Source organism: Garra rufa, chromosome 3 (genome assembly GCF_049309525.1).
Source record: "Garra rufa chromosome 3, GarRuf1.0, whole genome shotgun sequence".
NCBI classification, from domain to species: domain Eukaryota; kingdom Metazoa; phylum Chordata; class Actinopteri; order Cypriniformes; family Cyprinidae; genus Garra; species Garra rufa.
In genome coordinates this window covers 41,547,507-41,560,802 of record NC_133363.1, presented here as the reverse complement: position 1 = coordinate 41,560,802, position 13,296 = coordinate 41,547,507, and the positions used below count along the sequence as shown (strand labels likewise).

The following is a 13,296-nucleotide window of genomic DNA, read 5'->3' as shown; positions in this document are numbered from 1 at the left end:
ACTTGTTGGGAAGCTGGATGATCCGATTGACCGTGTGGTTCATCTGCCTGGTGGCGCTCCTTTTCAACTGCCTGGTCCTCGCAGCCACCTTCTCCCCACGCACCTCTCCTCTCTCCCCAGCCCGCCTCCTGGTGGCTCTCCTGGCCTCTGCTAACCTGCTCACAGGAGTCTACGTGGCAGCACTGACACTCCTGGATGCGATCACCTGGGGCTCATTTGCCGAGTACGGCGTGTGGTGGGAAACAGGCGCTGGGTGTCAGATTGTGGGCTTCCTCGCTGTGTTTTCCTCCGAGTGGGCCGTCCTGCTGCTCGCATTAGCTGCGGTGGAGCGTTGCTTGGCTGTGAGAGCTCTAATGGGAAAGGCGGGAGCTCTGAGGTCCAGTGGCGAAAGAAGGGAAAGACGAAGGAGGTTCGGTATCGCAGCACTCCTGTTGGGATTGGTATCTGTCGCAGCGGCCTGCCTCAGTCTGTATCACGGATCAGCCATGGGCTCTCCTCTCTGCCTGCCCTTCTCCGAAGGCCCCGGACCAGGCCTGGGGTTCACAGTGGCCCTGGTGCTCATGAACACACTAGCGTACCTGCTGAGCGCGGTGGTCTATACGCGATTGTACTGCAGGTTGGGCCGTGCCCAACTGGCTGACCCCGAGCAGGCTGGATCTGTGAGGCACATCGCCTGGCTCATCTTCACCAACTGCATCTTCTTCTGTCCCGTGGCAGCTTTCTCTTTCGCTCCCTTGCTGGCCGGCACCAGTAATGCAGTGGGCGGACCAGAGATGGCCAAATCTGTGACCCTCATATTCTTTCCTCTCTCTGCCTGCTTGAACCCCGTGCTTTACGTCTGCTTCAGTCCCTCCTTCAGATACGACTGGCTTCGTCTTAGAGGACGAGGGAGGGCTGGAGGTTGTAGCGGGCTGCAGGTTACCAAAGGGACGGTAGCAGGGGGTTCGGCAGCATCCGATGACGGCGAAGGCCTGTCTGCCGACTGCGGGATGTACACAAAGCTTCACGGTGACACTCGGGGAATGTGCGAACACTGTGACGCCGCCCTTCATATCAGCACGTCTTCCTCTTCCGCTTCCTCCTCTTCATCAGCCTGCAGACATTTAGTGAAATCCCACAGCTGTCCTGCCTTGATGGCAAACGCACCCCAGTGCTTGAGCTCAGAGGGGTACTGGCCCGACACCGGGACGCTTTCAGCTCAGTCAGAATATGGAGATGAGGGGGATTCATTCGTGTCGGACAGTTCGGAGCAGGTGCAGGCATGCGGCCGGGCATGTTTCTGTCAAAGCCGCGGCCTCCCTTTAGTACACTACTCTTATAACATCCCCCGCATGACAGACTGAGCTCACAGCCCCGAGCGCTCACACACTCACTTCCTCACACAGTCCTCCAGGGTGTGGAGTGTCCCTGTTCCTCAAGGACAGAGAACAGGGAGGGGCTGGAGACATGGCTGTAGAGCCGTGGAAATGCAAACAGACCGGAAGCACTTTCTTTTCACACTTGTGTGTGTGTTTGTGTGTGTATGAGTGAATGTAGACCGAATCCATGAAAAGGGAAACTGACAATACGGAAAGACTCACTGAGCCAAATGTTGTCAGCAAACAACACGTCTTGTTTTCTGTTTTCTGTCCCCCTCAGCCAAATTCAGTTGCATTGGGACCCAGGGCTGATTGACGGTTGACGGACAGTGATCTTATCTCCTAGTGCCTGCCTTCAGTTTGCAAAAGAGTAGAAATTGTCTGTTTATTTTCCTGGGGCATTTTTAAGACAGAAAAAATATATTTTCCCTTTATATTCTTACAAACGTTTGTCCTTTTGATTTAAAGCAGGGATATATGTGCCATTGTTTTTAGTGATGTTGATTCTTTTTCTCTTATACCTTGTTGTTGTCATAAATCCTGACTGTGGCAATGTAGCAAAGTTCCTCCTTATACTGGAGTTCCAGTATGCCGATGAGAATGTAATCTACACGTTTATGTTCACGCTGTCTTGTGTTCCCTCACATTTTCTTGGAGTAAGTTCACGGTGGCCGTTAGTTTCGAAAAGCATTCATTCCTTTCTTGTTTATTGTAAAAGTGATCCTAAAAATCACAATCCTCTCCTTCAACTAACTGAGTGATCCAGTAATGCCAGTACAGAACTGTTTATTAAAAGAAATTGTCTTTAATTTATGTTCTACAGTGACATTTGGATGTCTTGACCAGAGCGCTTCCTTAATCACTAGTAAGTTTCTAATAATTTATTGTAAGACATGGAATTGCTTTGGTGAACGAATGGCGAACGACGCTTATTTTATTCTGCTATTATTCCTGACAATAATGTCACTAGATCATTTCAGTATGCGTTTTGTACACTGGGTAGAGTAAAAAAGGGTTTTCATATTAGAACTCCTTCCTGTCCAGATAATCTGGCTATACATTCTTACTATTTGAATGTCAAAAAATGGATGCGCCAGCATTACTATTATTTTATAATATTAAGTTATAGTTAAACTAGATAGAAAAACTATAACTGGTTGACATTAATATGTAGACCACAGCTACTGGAAGACCACAGCTACTGGAAGAGCTAAAGTCTAAATACTCACGGATACTGAGTGAAATCCACGCTGAGAAACTCCTTCAGTGGCTGTGGAGTCATGACAAGCATGACCTGTCTACATCCTGCCAGAATGGCATCTAGCGTTTCTTGTCTCTGCCATTTGTAAGCTCTTGCAGTAGTTGTGGTCTACTAAAAGCCTAAAAGGCATCAGGGCTAAAGTGGAGAGAACAAAGACGCAGGTCTTTAGGAAGTTTTATTTGTCCACAGGCATTTCCCATTCTTTTCTCCTCTTCTTATTGCTTGGAAAGCAGTTAAGACTTACATCACTTCTCTTGTTGCCCTTCGACTAAAAATTCTAACCAAAAGCCGCACAATGTGTCACTGTATCAGTATTTTATTTTCCAAGATATGTTGCGGTAAAAATAGCAACAGGTAGCGCCACTAAATCACAGAGTGCAACCATTTTACATCATCAAAATAATGGCACCACCCATAGTCCAAAATATGTCGAAAATGATGTGGATTTTTTAAATAACGTAAATCTTTCATGAGTTTTCTACTACATATTTCATTATTTAAAGGGATAGTTCACCCAAAAATGAAAATTCTGTCATTAATTACTCACTCTCAAGTCGTTCCAAACCTGTTAGACCTTCATTTATCTTCAGAACACAAATTAAGATATTTGTGATGAAATCTGAGAGCTTTCTGACCCTGCACAGACAGCAATAGAACTGACACTTTTGTGCACAAAGAAAACAAAAATAACAATTTCTTCAAATAAGTAATGCTGGGTAAAAAATTGCAAGTCATCCTCTGTTGAAATCTTCAGACATGAAGACTGTTTTAAGTACAGTGTGTGTCATCTTCTGCTTGTAAACAAATAGTAGCTCCTCGGGGTTCTATGTCAGAACTTTAGATGGCAGCAAAAGTAATCTAAATGTAAAAATAGGAAGAAAGCATGCACAGATATCCAATATTATTCAATCCTAATTTAATACATTTTAAAAATCTTGAATGCTGTGTATCCCTACACAAAAGCTAAGGAAGCAGTCCTTATGAAAACCCTTTTTTCCCTCTACACTTCACATCCATACAGTAGCACTCTTGTTTGATCAGCTGTCTGATATATTGATGTTCAAGTTGCCAGTAGGCTATGTCACGTGGGATGGACAAGGGGACCAATGTGTGTCTTTGTGTTTAGGAGTACAGAACAACGTTTCATCATCATGATTCCATTTGTACACCTTTGTCCTTGTATGTTCAGGAATTCAAGTGAAAAGAAATGTGTGTTTGTTTGCCTTAGATACCGAATGTCAACACCTTCCTTTGGTCTTCTAATATGTTTGCAAAGTGGATGCCATTATGCCAGTCATATAAGCTCTGGCAACTGACAAGCCTTGCAGGTCGTAGCTAATAGAACTGACAGAATTCCAAATCGTGTGTGTGTGTGTGTGTGTGTGTGTGTGTGTGTGTGTGTGTGAGAGAGAGAGAGATCTGAATATGTGTGTGTGACTATAGAGATGTCAGTGTGTGTGTTGTAAATTATTTTTGTAGGACACGTCTAATCAAAAATGGGATGCATTGTCTAACTGTGGAAGCTACCTCTTCAACCGTAGCGGCTGCCAGTAGTGAGTAGTACATGTGGTTACGTTTTCATGTTTATTTTGTTGAAATGATTGCTTGCGCTGTAAATACATCTAGTTGTACGTTCTCACTGAATGAGTCACGCGTTAGTTTGTACTGGGAGAAAATGACATACTGTATACAGACATTTTTGTAAACCAAACTATATAAACTGATTCGCTTTAAAGACGGGAGTGCTTGTCCTTTGTTATTAAGTTTCCCTCTTGATAGTTTATTCCCTTTTGCTTGACGAGTTGCATCTGCTTTTTATTCCAGTGGAGCTAAAAGCTTCTGATACTGTTCATTAAAATAGCTTTAGTCTCACTGATAGATTTAATGTTTTAGCCTTGCGGTGTTATGACTGTCATCCTAAACAGGCCCATCATCTTTATACAACTAACTGCAGCTCCTAAAACTTCACCTTCATGTCATAACAATGCACATCCGAAAATAGCAGCTATCTTCAATATGAAAACGTTTCATGTGGTTAATGCATTAATTATTCTTTAACCTGTCGTGCCATTTAAATACTTGACGAGATTAGTAATTCAATTAATGGAGCATTAGTACGTTTTTCTAAAGAGAGGAGAGTGTCTACAAAACAATCGCCTGCTCAACCCATGGGAATTATCTGTTCCCTAAAAGGAAAAAACATCAGAGCCGGTGCAGTGGAAAACGGCTCCGCCAATCAAACGGGCAGGGCTGGGGAGTGTGGAACCACCAGACACTGCCAGAAGGCATAGGGAGGGATTCGTAATAAAGGCCAGTCGATCCTCCTAATTTTCCTGTTATCAGTCTCCCGATGCTTAACTGGAGGGGCGGAATAAGAGAATTTCAAGTAGACCCCCTGGAGCTCATCGTCGAGTTGCGAAAACATCTCAGTGGGAATCTTTCCTAAGGTGGCCGTAATTGTACCAACCACTTAAGCGTGAAAGCTTTCTACAATAAACCTTATTACATTCACGCTGGTTAACGCTTGATAAACTGCCATCTTTCTCCAAACTTGTAATATTAGTTGTACAGACTAAACCTCCTCGACTGAAGATGCTGAAGGCTGATCTTACCTGACTTACAGTTTGGTGTTTGAGGAGATCTATGGTGTTCATTGCAGAACTCACTGCGTGTGTTGAATGGATAGCTTTGATTAGGCAGGAGTGAGAAGGAGTAGCCTGCCAGGATTTGTTATTACCTTAATGTTCCTGGTGATAGACTAAAACCATCCAGGCTGAGAAAAAGACTCATTACTAAGACTAATATCACCGTCAGTACTAAATATACGGCTTGTGACAGGCAATTCAACATGTAATTAGTGATTCTGACACGAGGGAGGCCTCATATGCTCCGGTTGGTCGTGGCTCGTACCTGCCTCTAGATGGCAGCGCCGTTCAGCTGGTTTACAACGCTGACGCTTTCTCATCTCCGTGCAGCTTCAGCTTTACATTAAACGCAGAAGATTTTCCCCAGCTGCTGAGAGCCTCTGATCTTTCGAAATGTCCTCCTGTAACCTTCATGTGTAAGTGCACCCTGCATGGACCTGCTTAGCCATCACATTAGCCTAGCAGCGAAACCACCTGCTAGCATATCAACTTCAGGTGGGCTAATGTAAAGCGCTCACTGTTTTAACATTATACATTAGCATAAATGTTTAAAAAAACGTCTCAGAAAGTCTGTATATGCCACCATCTAGCTTTAAGAGTTATGTAAATGTGCTCCAGATTTATAAGCTGTTGTTTACTTCTGTCGTCTCTAGTATTTATTTGACTATTTTCAATATACTGCTGAAGCAATTAATCTTCTGTACCATATAAAGACGTATGACATTGCCATTTTATAAAGTATTTAGTCTCTAGGAGGGTTGCTATGGTGATTCTACGAACTGGAAAGGCTTATATAGCTTTACCTGTTCTCTTGGATGCATTTTCAGTTTGCGTTTTTAAAAATGACTTTCTTACTGTACCTAATGATCTAGTGTTCATATTCATTTAAGTGAGATTAAATGCAAATTAGGCGTCTCAGTTGAAAGGTCTGTGACAGATGTTTCCACACTGGAATTTGTAATGTTTTACACATAATCTGTTTATCAGATATCTGTCCTGCCACGCACTCCGGAAAGCTTGAATCATTAAGAAAGTATGGAGAAAGGCCCAAACTGAGCCGTCGTCAGTTCAGCAATTTAGAGAGCTAGAAATCTTCAAGCCTTTAAATTAGGCTTCCTTCACCATGTGCAGAATTTTACAAGGTTTCATTAAACAGAGTCATTAGCACATAAAAGTCATTCAGAGCGCAGTACCGACGGAGCAGCTGAGCCACAAATCTCTCCTAGTGCAGTTTCCGGATACGGGACAAACTGGGGACAAACTGTGTCGCTGGACCAGAACCATAGGAAAGAGAAAGTAGCTTAAAAAAAAACAAAAACATAATTGGCATTCAGAATGTTGATTCTTTTTGGCATGAAATGAATAAGCAAGGGTATCAGTAGAGCTGTCCATCTGGACCTGGAAGAAACAACGTAGGCTGAGTTTGTCAAGAAACTTAAGCTGTTAAAAATAAACTCCCCTCAGTCTGTCGGCTACAAATTCAGTCAGCTGTGGCACACAGTTGAAAATCTCACACGCCAAATATAGTTCCACCTAGGGCTGGGCGATATGGCTGAAAACTATATCACGATATCAGTGTTTCATATCGGTCGATATCGATAATTATTGATATTTTTATGACCCATTTAAAATAAGGACCAGGAGAAAAATATATTACACTCAAGCATTTTTATTTTAAACTTAACCTTCCTCTGATCATAATCCCCTCAGTTATTAAGACAGAAATGTCAACAACCATGGAAAACTCAAATAATTAAAATGTAAACATAAGTCTAAAGTCACAATATACACTTAATTATCTCTTAATCCTCAATTCAAACCCCATTCATTGTCGATGAAGTGAATGGTCAAGCTAATGTATGGCCCAGAAGTACAGCTTGACCACAGGTCAGAGGTTGTTGCAAAGTACTTGGCTGATTATATTTTTTTCTGCACAGATTGCTGGTTGCCAGTAGCCAACATTACTTCTTTCCCGGTACTTTAGCCTATACTTTGTGTAATATCAAAAATATTTATTTAAGTGAAAAAATAAGTCCAAAACTTTCAACATTTTGAACAATAGGGCCTTACAATCTTTTTTTTTTTTTTTTTTTTCAGAAATTCTTGTTTTAATTTTTCTGATAATCAAAAGAAAGCAAAATCACAGATTTATTTTTAAAAATAAAAATAAGCGTAGCTTTACTGTTAAAATTAATACATAGAAGAAAAATGATATTCAGTTAAACAAGGTTTAATAATAATAGTATTTTTTCAACAATTAAGTGGTGACTCTTTATTTTTTATCATATATATTGTTTTATGTAAATTATTTAAATGTGAATATATAAACACCTGCATTATACTGTACAGTAATACAAGACTAATATTGTTCTGTTACATGTTAAACCGTACTTTTATTTTGACAGGTTGCCGTGAAGTTTCAGTGTGTAATACAGTATGAATGATGCTAGTTTCACTAATGAAACGGTAAAATTGACAAAAAGTGACACTCACAGCAGCTTTGGAGATGTATTTATTGGAGTTTGTCTGTTCATGTGAGATGCAAAGGCCAAAAATTAGCGGGAGCGTCACGTGTGCTTCAGTATGCGTGTAGTGAAAATAAAACGCGTCTCCTCCAAATACATATAGAGGCAAACGGAACATGCAGGATTCTTATTGAAACTGTCTTTTTGCATTTCAGTTTTCACAGACACTAGTCCATATCGCGATCTGAATTAATTAACAGACCAACTTTTGATTTATTGGTCCAAAAATCGACGAATTCCGCGGCATTCCGCCCTATAGTAAAGTCCGTTTTTTGAATGGAGTCCGCGATCCCGTCTGTGAGGAGACATTGTAAACGCGCGATCATGTAGAGACAGAAATCAAATGCCGTCGTGTAAATAAGATAAATAACATAAGGCTATTTAGTTTGTTTAATACAACAACATGGACCCGTTCTGTAGGAAAGATAACCTTAACTTCTATTGTGATCTGGCGCTATGAACTGAACGTTAAAGGGGGGCTGGGCGGGCTGACGAAGAATACAAAATATCGAACGTTTTATCGAACACATTTTTTATTGATATCGATCTCTTGTCTATCGCGATATATATCGTTATCGTTTTATCGCCCAGCCCTAGTTCCACCTTACCTTCCACCCCACCTTTAACCCACAAACACTGCACAAATGTAATATAATCTGTGTTATTTTAGTATTGTTTATATACTATTGTTAGTTAGCATTAGGATTTTAAATTAGCTGTGTATATTTTCAGTTTATATGTTTATGTTTTCAGATTTTAGCGTTTTTGTCATTTAGAATTTTGAAATATATTTCTATTTAGCTTTAATTAATTTCAGTAATTGTAGTACTCAACCTTAACTTATTTTATTTCAGTTAGTCATTTCTGATTTCAAGTTGCCTTGTAATTTTTATTTCCTTTCCTTGCTCTCTTGGTTTGTTTACATTTATATTCCATTTTACTTCAGCAAACAGTTGTTAATGGTTTTACTTTCAGTTAACAATAAAGTCTCTTCTGCTCACCAAGCCTGCATTTATTTCATCCAAAGTACAGCAAAAGCAGTAGTATTGTTTTGTTTTGTTTTGACCATTTTAAATAACTGCTTTATATTTGAATATATTCTAAAATGTAATTTATTCCTTTGATCAAACTAAATTTTCAGCATCATTACTCCAGTCTTCACTGTCACATGATCTTTCAGAAATCATTCTAATGCTGATTTGCTGTTCAAGAAACATTTAGTATTTATTACTTAAAGTTTTTCGGAACTTTCTGTTTATCAAAGAAACCTGCAAAAATCTACTTAGCTGTTTTCAACATAATAATAATGATGTTTTTTTTGACCAGCAATTCAGAATATTAGAATGATTTCTGAAGGATCATGTGACTGGAGTAATGATGCTAAAAATTCAGTTTTGAAATCACATGAATAAATTTTAAAATATATTCAAATAAAAAACAGTTATTTTGAACAGTAAAAATATTTCAAAATTTGACTTTTTTTTTTTTTTTTTTTTTTTTTTGCTGTACTTTGGATAAAAAAAATACAGGCTTGGTCAGCAGAAGAGACTTCTTAAAAAAAAAAACATTAAAAATCTTCCTATTCAAAAACTTTTGACTGCTAGTGTAATGTAATGTAATCCAAATAAATAAAGTAACAAATATAATACATCAGTCATAGTCATCACCTTACTTCAAAGGATAAAAAAGACAATTTGTCCAATCTGTTTGGCTATATTAAATATTTTTTTAAATAACTATTTGCTTAACGACTACTTAGATATGCTGCCCAGAATCTGAGCAGTTACTCTCACGTCTATTGGATGCTGACATGCTTGAAATAATTTGTAGCAAAAATTAGTATGAAGGTCAGTCTCCACCAACAAAGTCAATACGTGTAACCACATCAATAAAACATATTAGTCTGTACTATTTAGACACACCATGGTTTTCTGATTGTTTTCTGAATGGAGCCAAGTGTGTTTACTCAAAGTTTAAGATAAATACAGTCAGACAGCATGTAAACTGCAAGTTAGTTCCGGTTGAATTTTAATGTCACCACCACTATAACAATCTTTCAGTACAAACTTAGCACGATTTCTCTCCACTCAAGAGGCTGCTAATAGCACAGTTCATCTCCCCATGGCCTTGTCTGTGGTATCTCTGACAACACACTCTGCTCATATCAGCAGACATTATTTGATAAAGGGAGCAAAGGGCACGAATGTGCTGAGGGATTAGCGCTCGCTAACATTACAAGGTAATTCACAGTGGCACATCTGCCATCTTGATTGTTTGTACAGAAAGCACACACCTAATCACACTGAGTTGCCCATTTTCATCTCCCCCTGGCTTTCCTCTCTCAGCGGCTGAAGGTGATCACCGCCTCATTGGGGAACGGCTTCAGCTTAGCCACATCCTGCTTATGCAAGCTTATCTCGCGCTGTCAAACATCTCACACAGATGCACCGTGGCAAGGCTCGTTTTTAAGCTCCTGTGTTGATGAGGAAAGCTTATTTTAAAGTATGGGATGTAATGTTTTGCCGTTTCAAGTTATTTATCAGTGTCATTTTACTAGATACTGTATACTACAGTATGGACAGTAGATGTTGTGTGTAATATTTGTAGGTACAAATAGAAATGTACAACTATCGGGAGCCTATTATACAACTCTCAGATCAACTGATGCTTGATTGTGATTGGCCAATCGTGGCATCCAGTGGTCAGATATTTCGTAAGGAATAATTGACAACGGACCGTAGAATTCTTAGAAAATAATGCACACCGGAGGTGGTGATGCGGTCACGACGCGAAGCGGAGTGGCTGTTCCACCTCGGGTGTGCGTTATTTTCGCAGAATTCTACGGCCCGAAGTCAATTATTCCGCTTATACTACAGTTACCACACCTCAAGACATCGATCAGATGATATATTTCAAGACATTCGTCTGGTTTTTATCCTTAAAACGCTATTGTGAGTAGGATTAATTTCTTACGCAGCTCATATAACAGCTTCGTTGCTAGATCCAAAACGTCATTTTAGACCTAGTAACGACGCTTGAGCCGTTGATAGCAAACTAATGCAGTTAATAATGAAGTTTAGACCGACCGACAGACAAGCAGACGGACGGCAAGAGAGGGGGGAGAGAGTTTAAGATCGTAAATTACCTCTCTCAAGTCTGTGTGTCTCTCAAAGGTGACTGGCAGCATCGTCTCTACTGACAGTTAAACTTTAAGTTCATTTTCTTCAAGACCACGCCGTTGTTACCTCGCGTGAGAACTGTCATGTCGTTTTTAAGTTGTTTATCGTCATCGTCAGAGATGCGCTAACAACATTAGCGCGAATGCTAACGTGAGTGCTAACTGTATGTGTGTGCGTCTGTGAGTGAGAGACAGCGAGAGAAATAGAGTATGTGCTTTCCGTACATAATAAAACGTAATATTGTGGAAAAAACATGGACATAATCTGTCATTTTTATCCTGTTGTTTACTGTATTTATTAGTTTTGCCAGTGTCACTGTAGCTTTTGGTTATTTTGCCGGTTTGGGCTGTAAGGACCTTTGAAATAACTGAAATGTGTGGCGAAGTGATATAGACATGTACTGCGGTCAAAAGCTGCCTGGAACTACGTTCGCCGTGCGTTTCCCTGAAAATAATGCACACCTCTAGAACGTTCGTCAGCCAATCAGATTCAAGCATTCAACGGCCCTGTAGTATAATTTAAAATAATTAACACTCATTAGAAATGTTATATATCAGTCGGCGCTGATAGCCGTTTGGTTAGCGCGCCGACATATAGCGCCATTGTGCTCCGGGCGTCCCGTGTTCGAATCCCGACCCGAGGACCTTTCCCGTTCCCTCCCCCTATCTCTCTCCCACTTCGCTTCCTGTCCTATCATAATAAAGGCAAAAAGGCCAAAAAATAAATCTTAAAAAAAAAAAAAAAAGAAATGTTATATATCAGACCAGTAACTGAATAAACTGAAAACAAGTGATTATAAGCTGTTGAAATGCTATTGGCAGTGAAAGAGACTGTCAGAGTGGTGCACACACATAAAAAACGGTGCTCATAGAGTGCGGAAGTGTTAACCAAGTTAGTTTTGCCCTTTTATAGGCTTTGAATGGTTAAATACACACACTTATATGTGTCAAAATTCCTGTCTTTGCAAGTATCCTTGTAAACACAGTAATATAGATCTTAAGTGAAAGCAAACAGCTGAGAAAGATAACATATGTGTAACAGTGTATTGGATCCGGGCAGCTCTTAAAGTGACAGCAGTCTAATATTCCTCCTGTCTGTCATTCATGTTAATCAAACAACAAATGAGAAAAAAATCTCTCTCTGCTCTTGACTAAACCACTTTTATAATTTTAGTGAGAAAAAATATATTTAATTTACACAGTGAAGTATATTAACTGTTTTTGCTCATTTGATTACTTTATAAAATGTATATAGCATTTCTTATTTATTTGTTCTACTTTAGTTTTTTGTTTTATTGCTTGTAATGGTTTCTTTAATCACTGACTTTACTTTTTTATTTAGGTGACAACAATTATGAAATTTCAATGGTATCAAAAAATGTATATCATAAAGACCTTATTTAAAGCAAATAAATAAATAAACCTATATCCTAATATGCAGTCAAACAGAAAATTATTCAGACACATATAATTTTTTGTACTAGTGGGTGCAGGACACTATAGTTTATTTATGTAAGTGAAGATAGCAAAAGAAGGTAAACTGTGACATATTATACCAAAAAACTCTTCATACAGTGGACTACCAGTAAAACTGAAAAAAAAAAAAAATTGGGACCAAAAATTTGATTTGACACTTTGACCTGACCATGTTTTGTTACATACCTTTCTATCGAAGTTATCTGACATTATCAAGATGAATTTGTTCTGACACAGTTTAACTCCTGAGTTCTTGTCATATTTTATTTCTATTTTCTAAACTATAGCGAATAAACTGTGATAATGTGAGAAATGTTGAAGGTGTCTTCATGAATTTTGGTTTGACTTGAAATTGTTACCGTGAAATAAAATTACTCATATTGTGATATAAGATTTTTGTCATATCACCAAAATGATATGTCATTTTAACTATATAAATACAATTTTAGATTTGTTTGTTACTTAGAGATTGTAAAATCAAACATTTCTCACACCAATAGGCTGCTAGCTTAATAATTCTGTTTTTTTTTAATAATTAATATTTTATATTTAATTTTAAATACTATTTTAAAATCACGTTGTACAATACACAGGCGACAGTAGTGCTAACAGACTATACTGATAGCATACAAGCCGCAGTTACAGATGGCTATTTCCCAATTGCAGACCCATTTGTCTGGGGACCTGATTGTTCTCGAGCCTGCCATTCTGAGAAATTGGGTCTCCTTTAAGACCCCAAGCGATCCCGTTGGCTCAAAGAGCTTTTAATGGCTACTCTCTTTAGTACCTGATTACAATTGAGTGCAAAATCACATATGTTGTTTAAACTGTAATGACCATTAATGTCAATATA

At 39.1% G+C, this 13,296-nt stretch overlaps 1 protein-coding gene across 1 annotated transcript in view; it reads left to right on the top strand.

The window, feature by feature from the left end:
- Window positions 1-4,354, top strand: part of lgr4 (leucine-rich repeat containing G protein-coupled receptor 4) — a 70,811-nt gene extending 66,457 nt beyond the window's left edge. Inside the window, 1 exon segment of the mRNA XM_073836172.1 lies at window positions 1-4,354. Coding sequence (XP_073692273.1) covers window positions 1-1,343 — 1,343 coding nt within the window. The 3' untranslated portion in view covers window positions 1,344-4,354.
- Window positions 4,355-13,296: the final 8,942 nt, after the last annotated feature.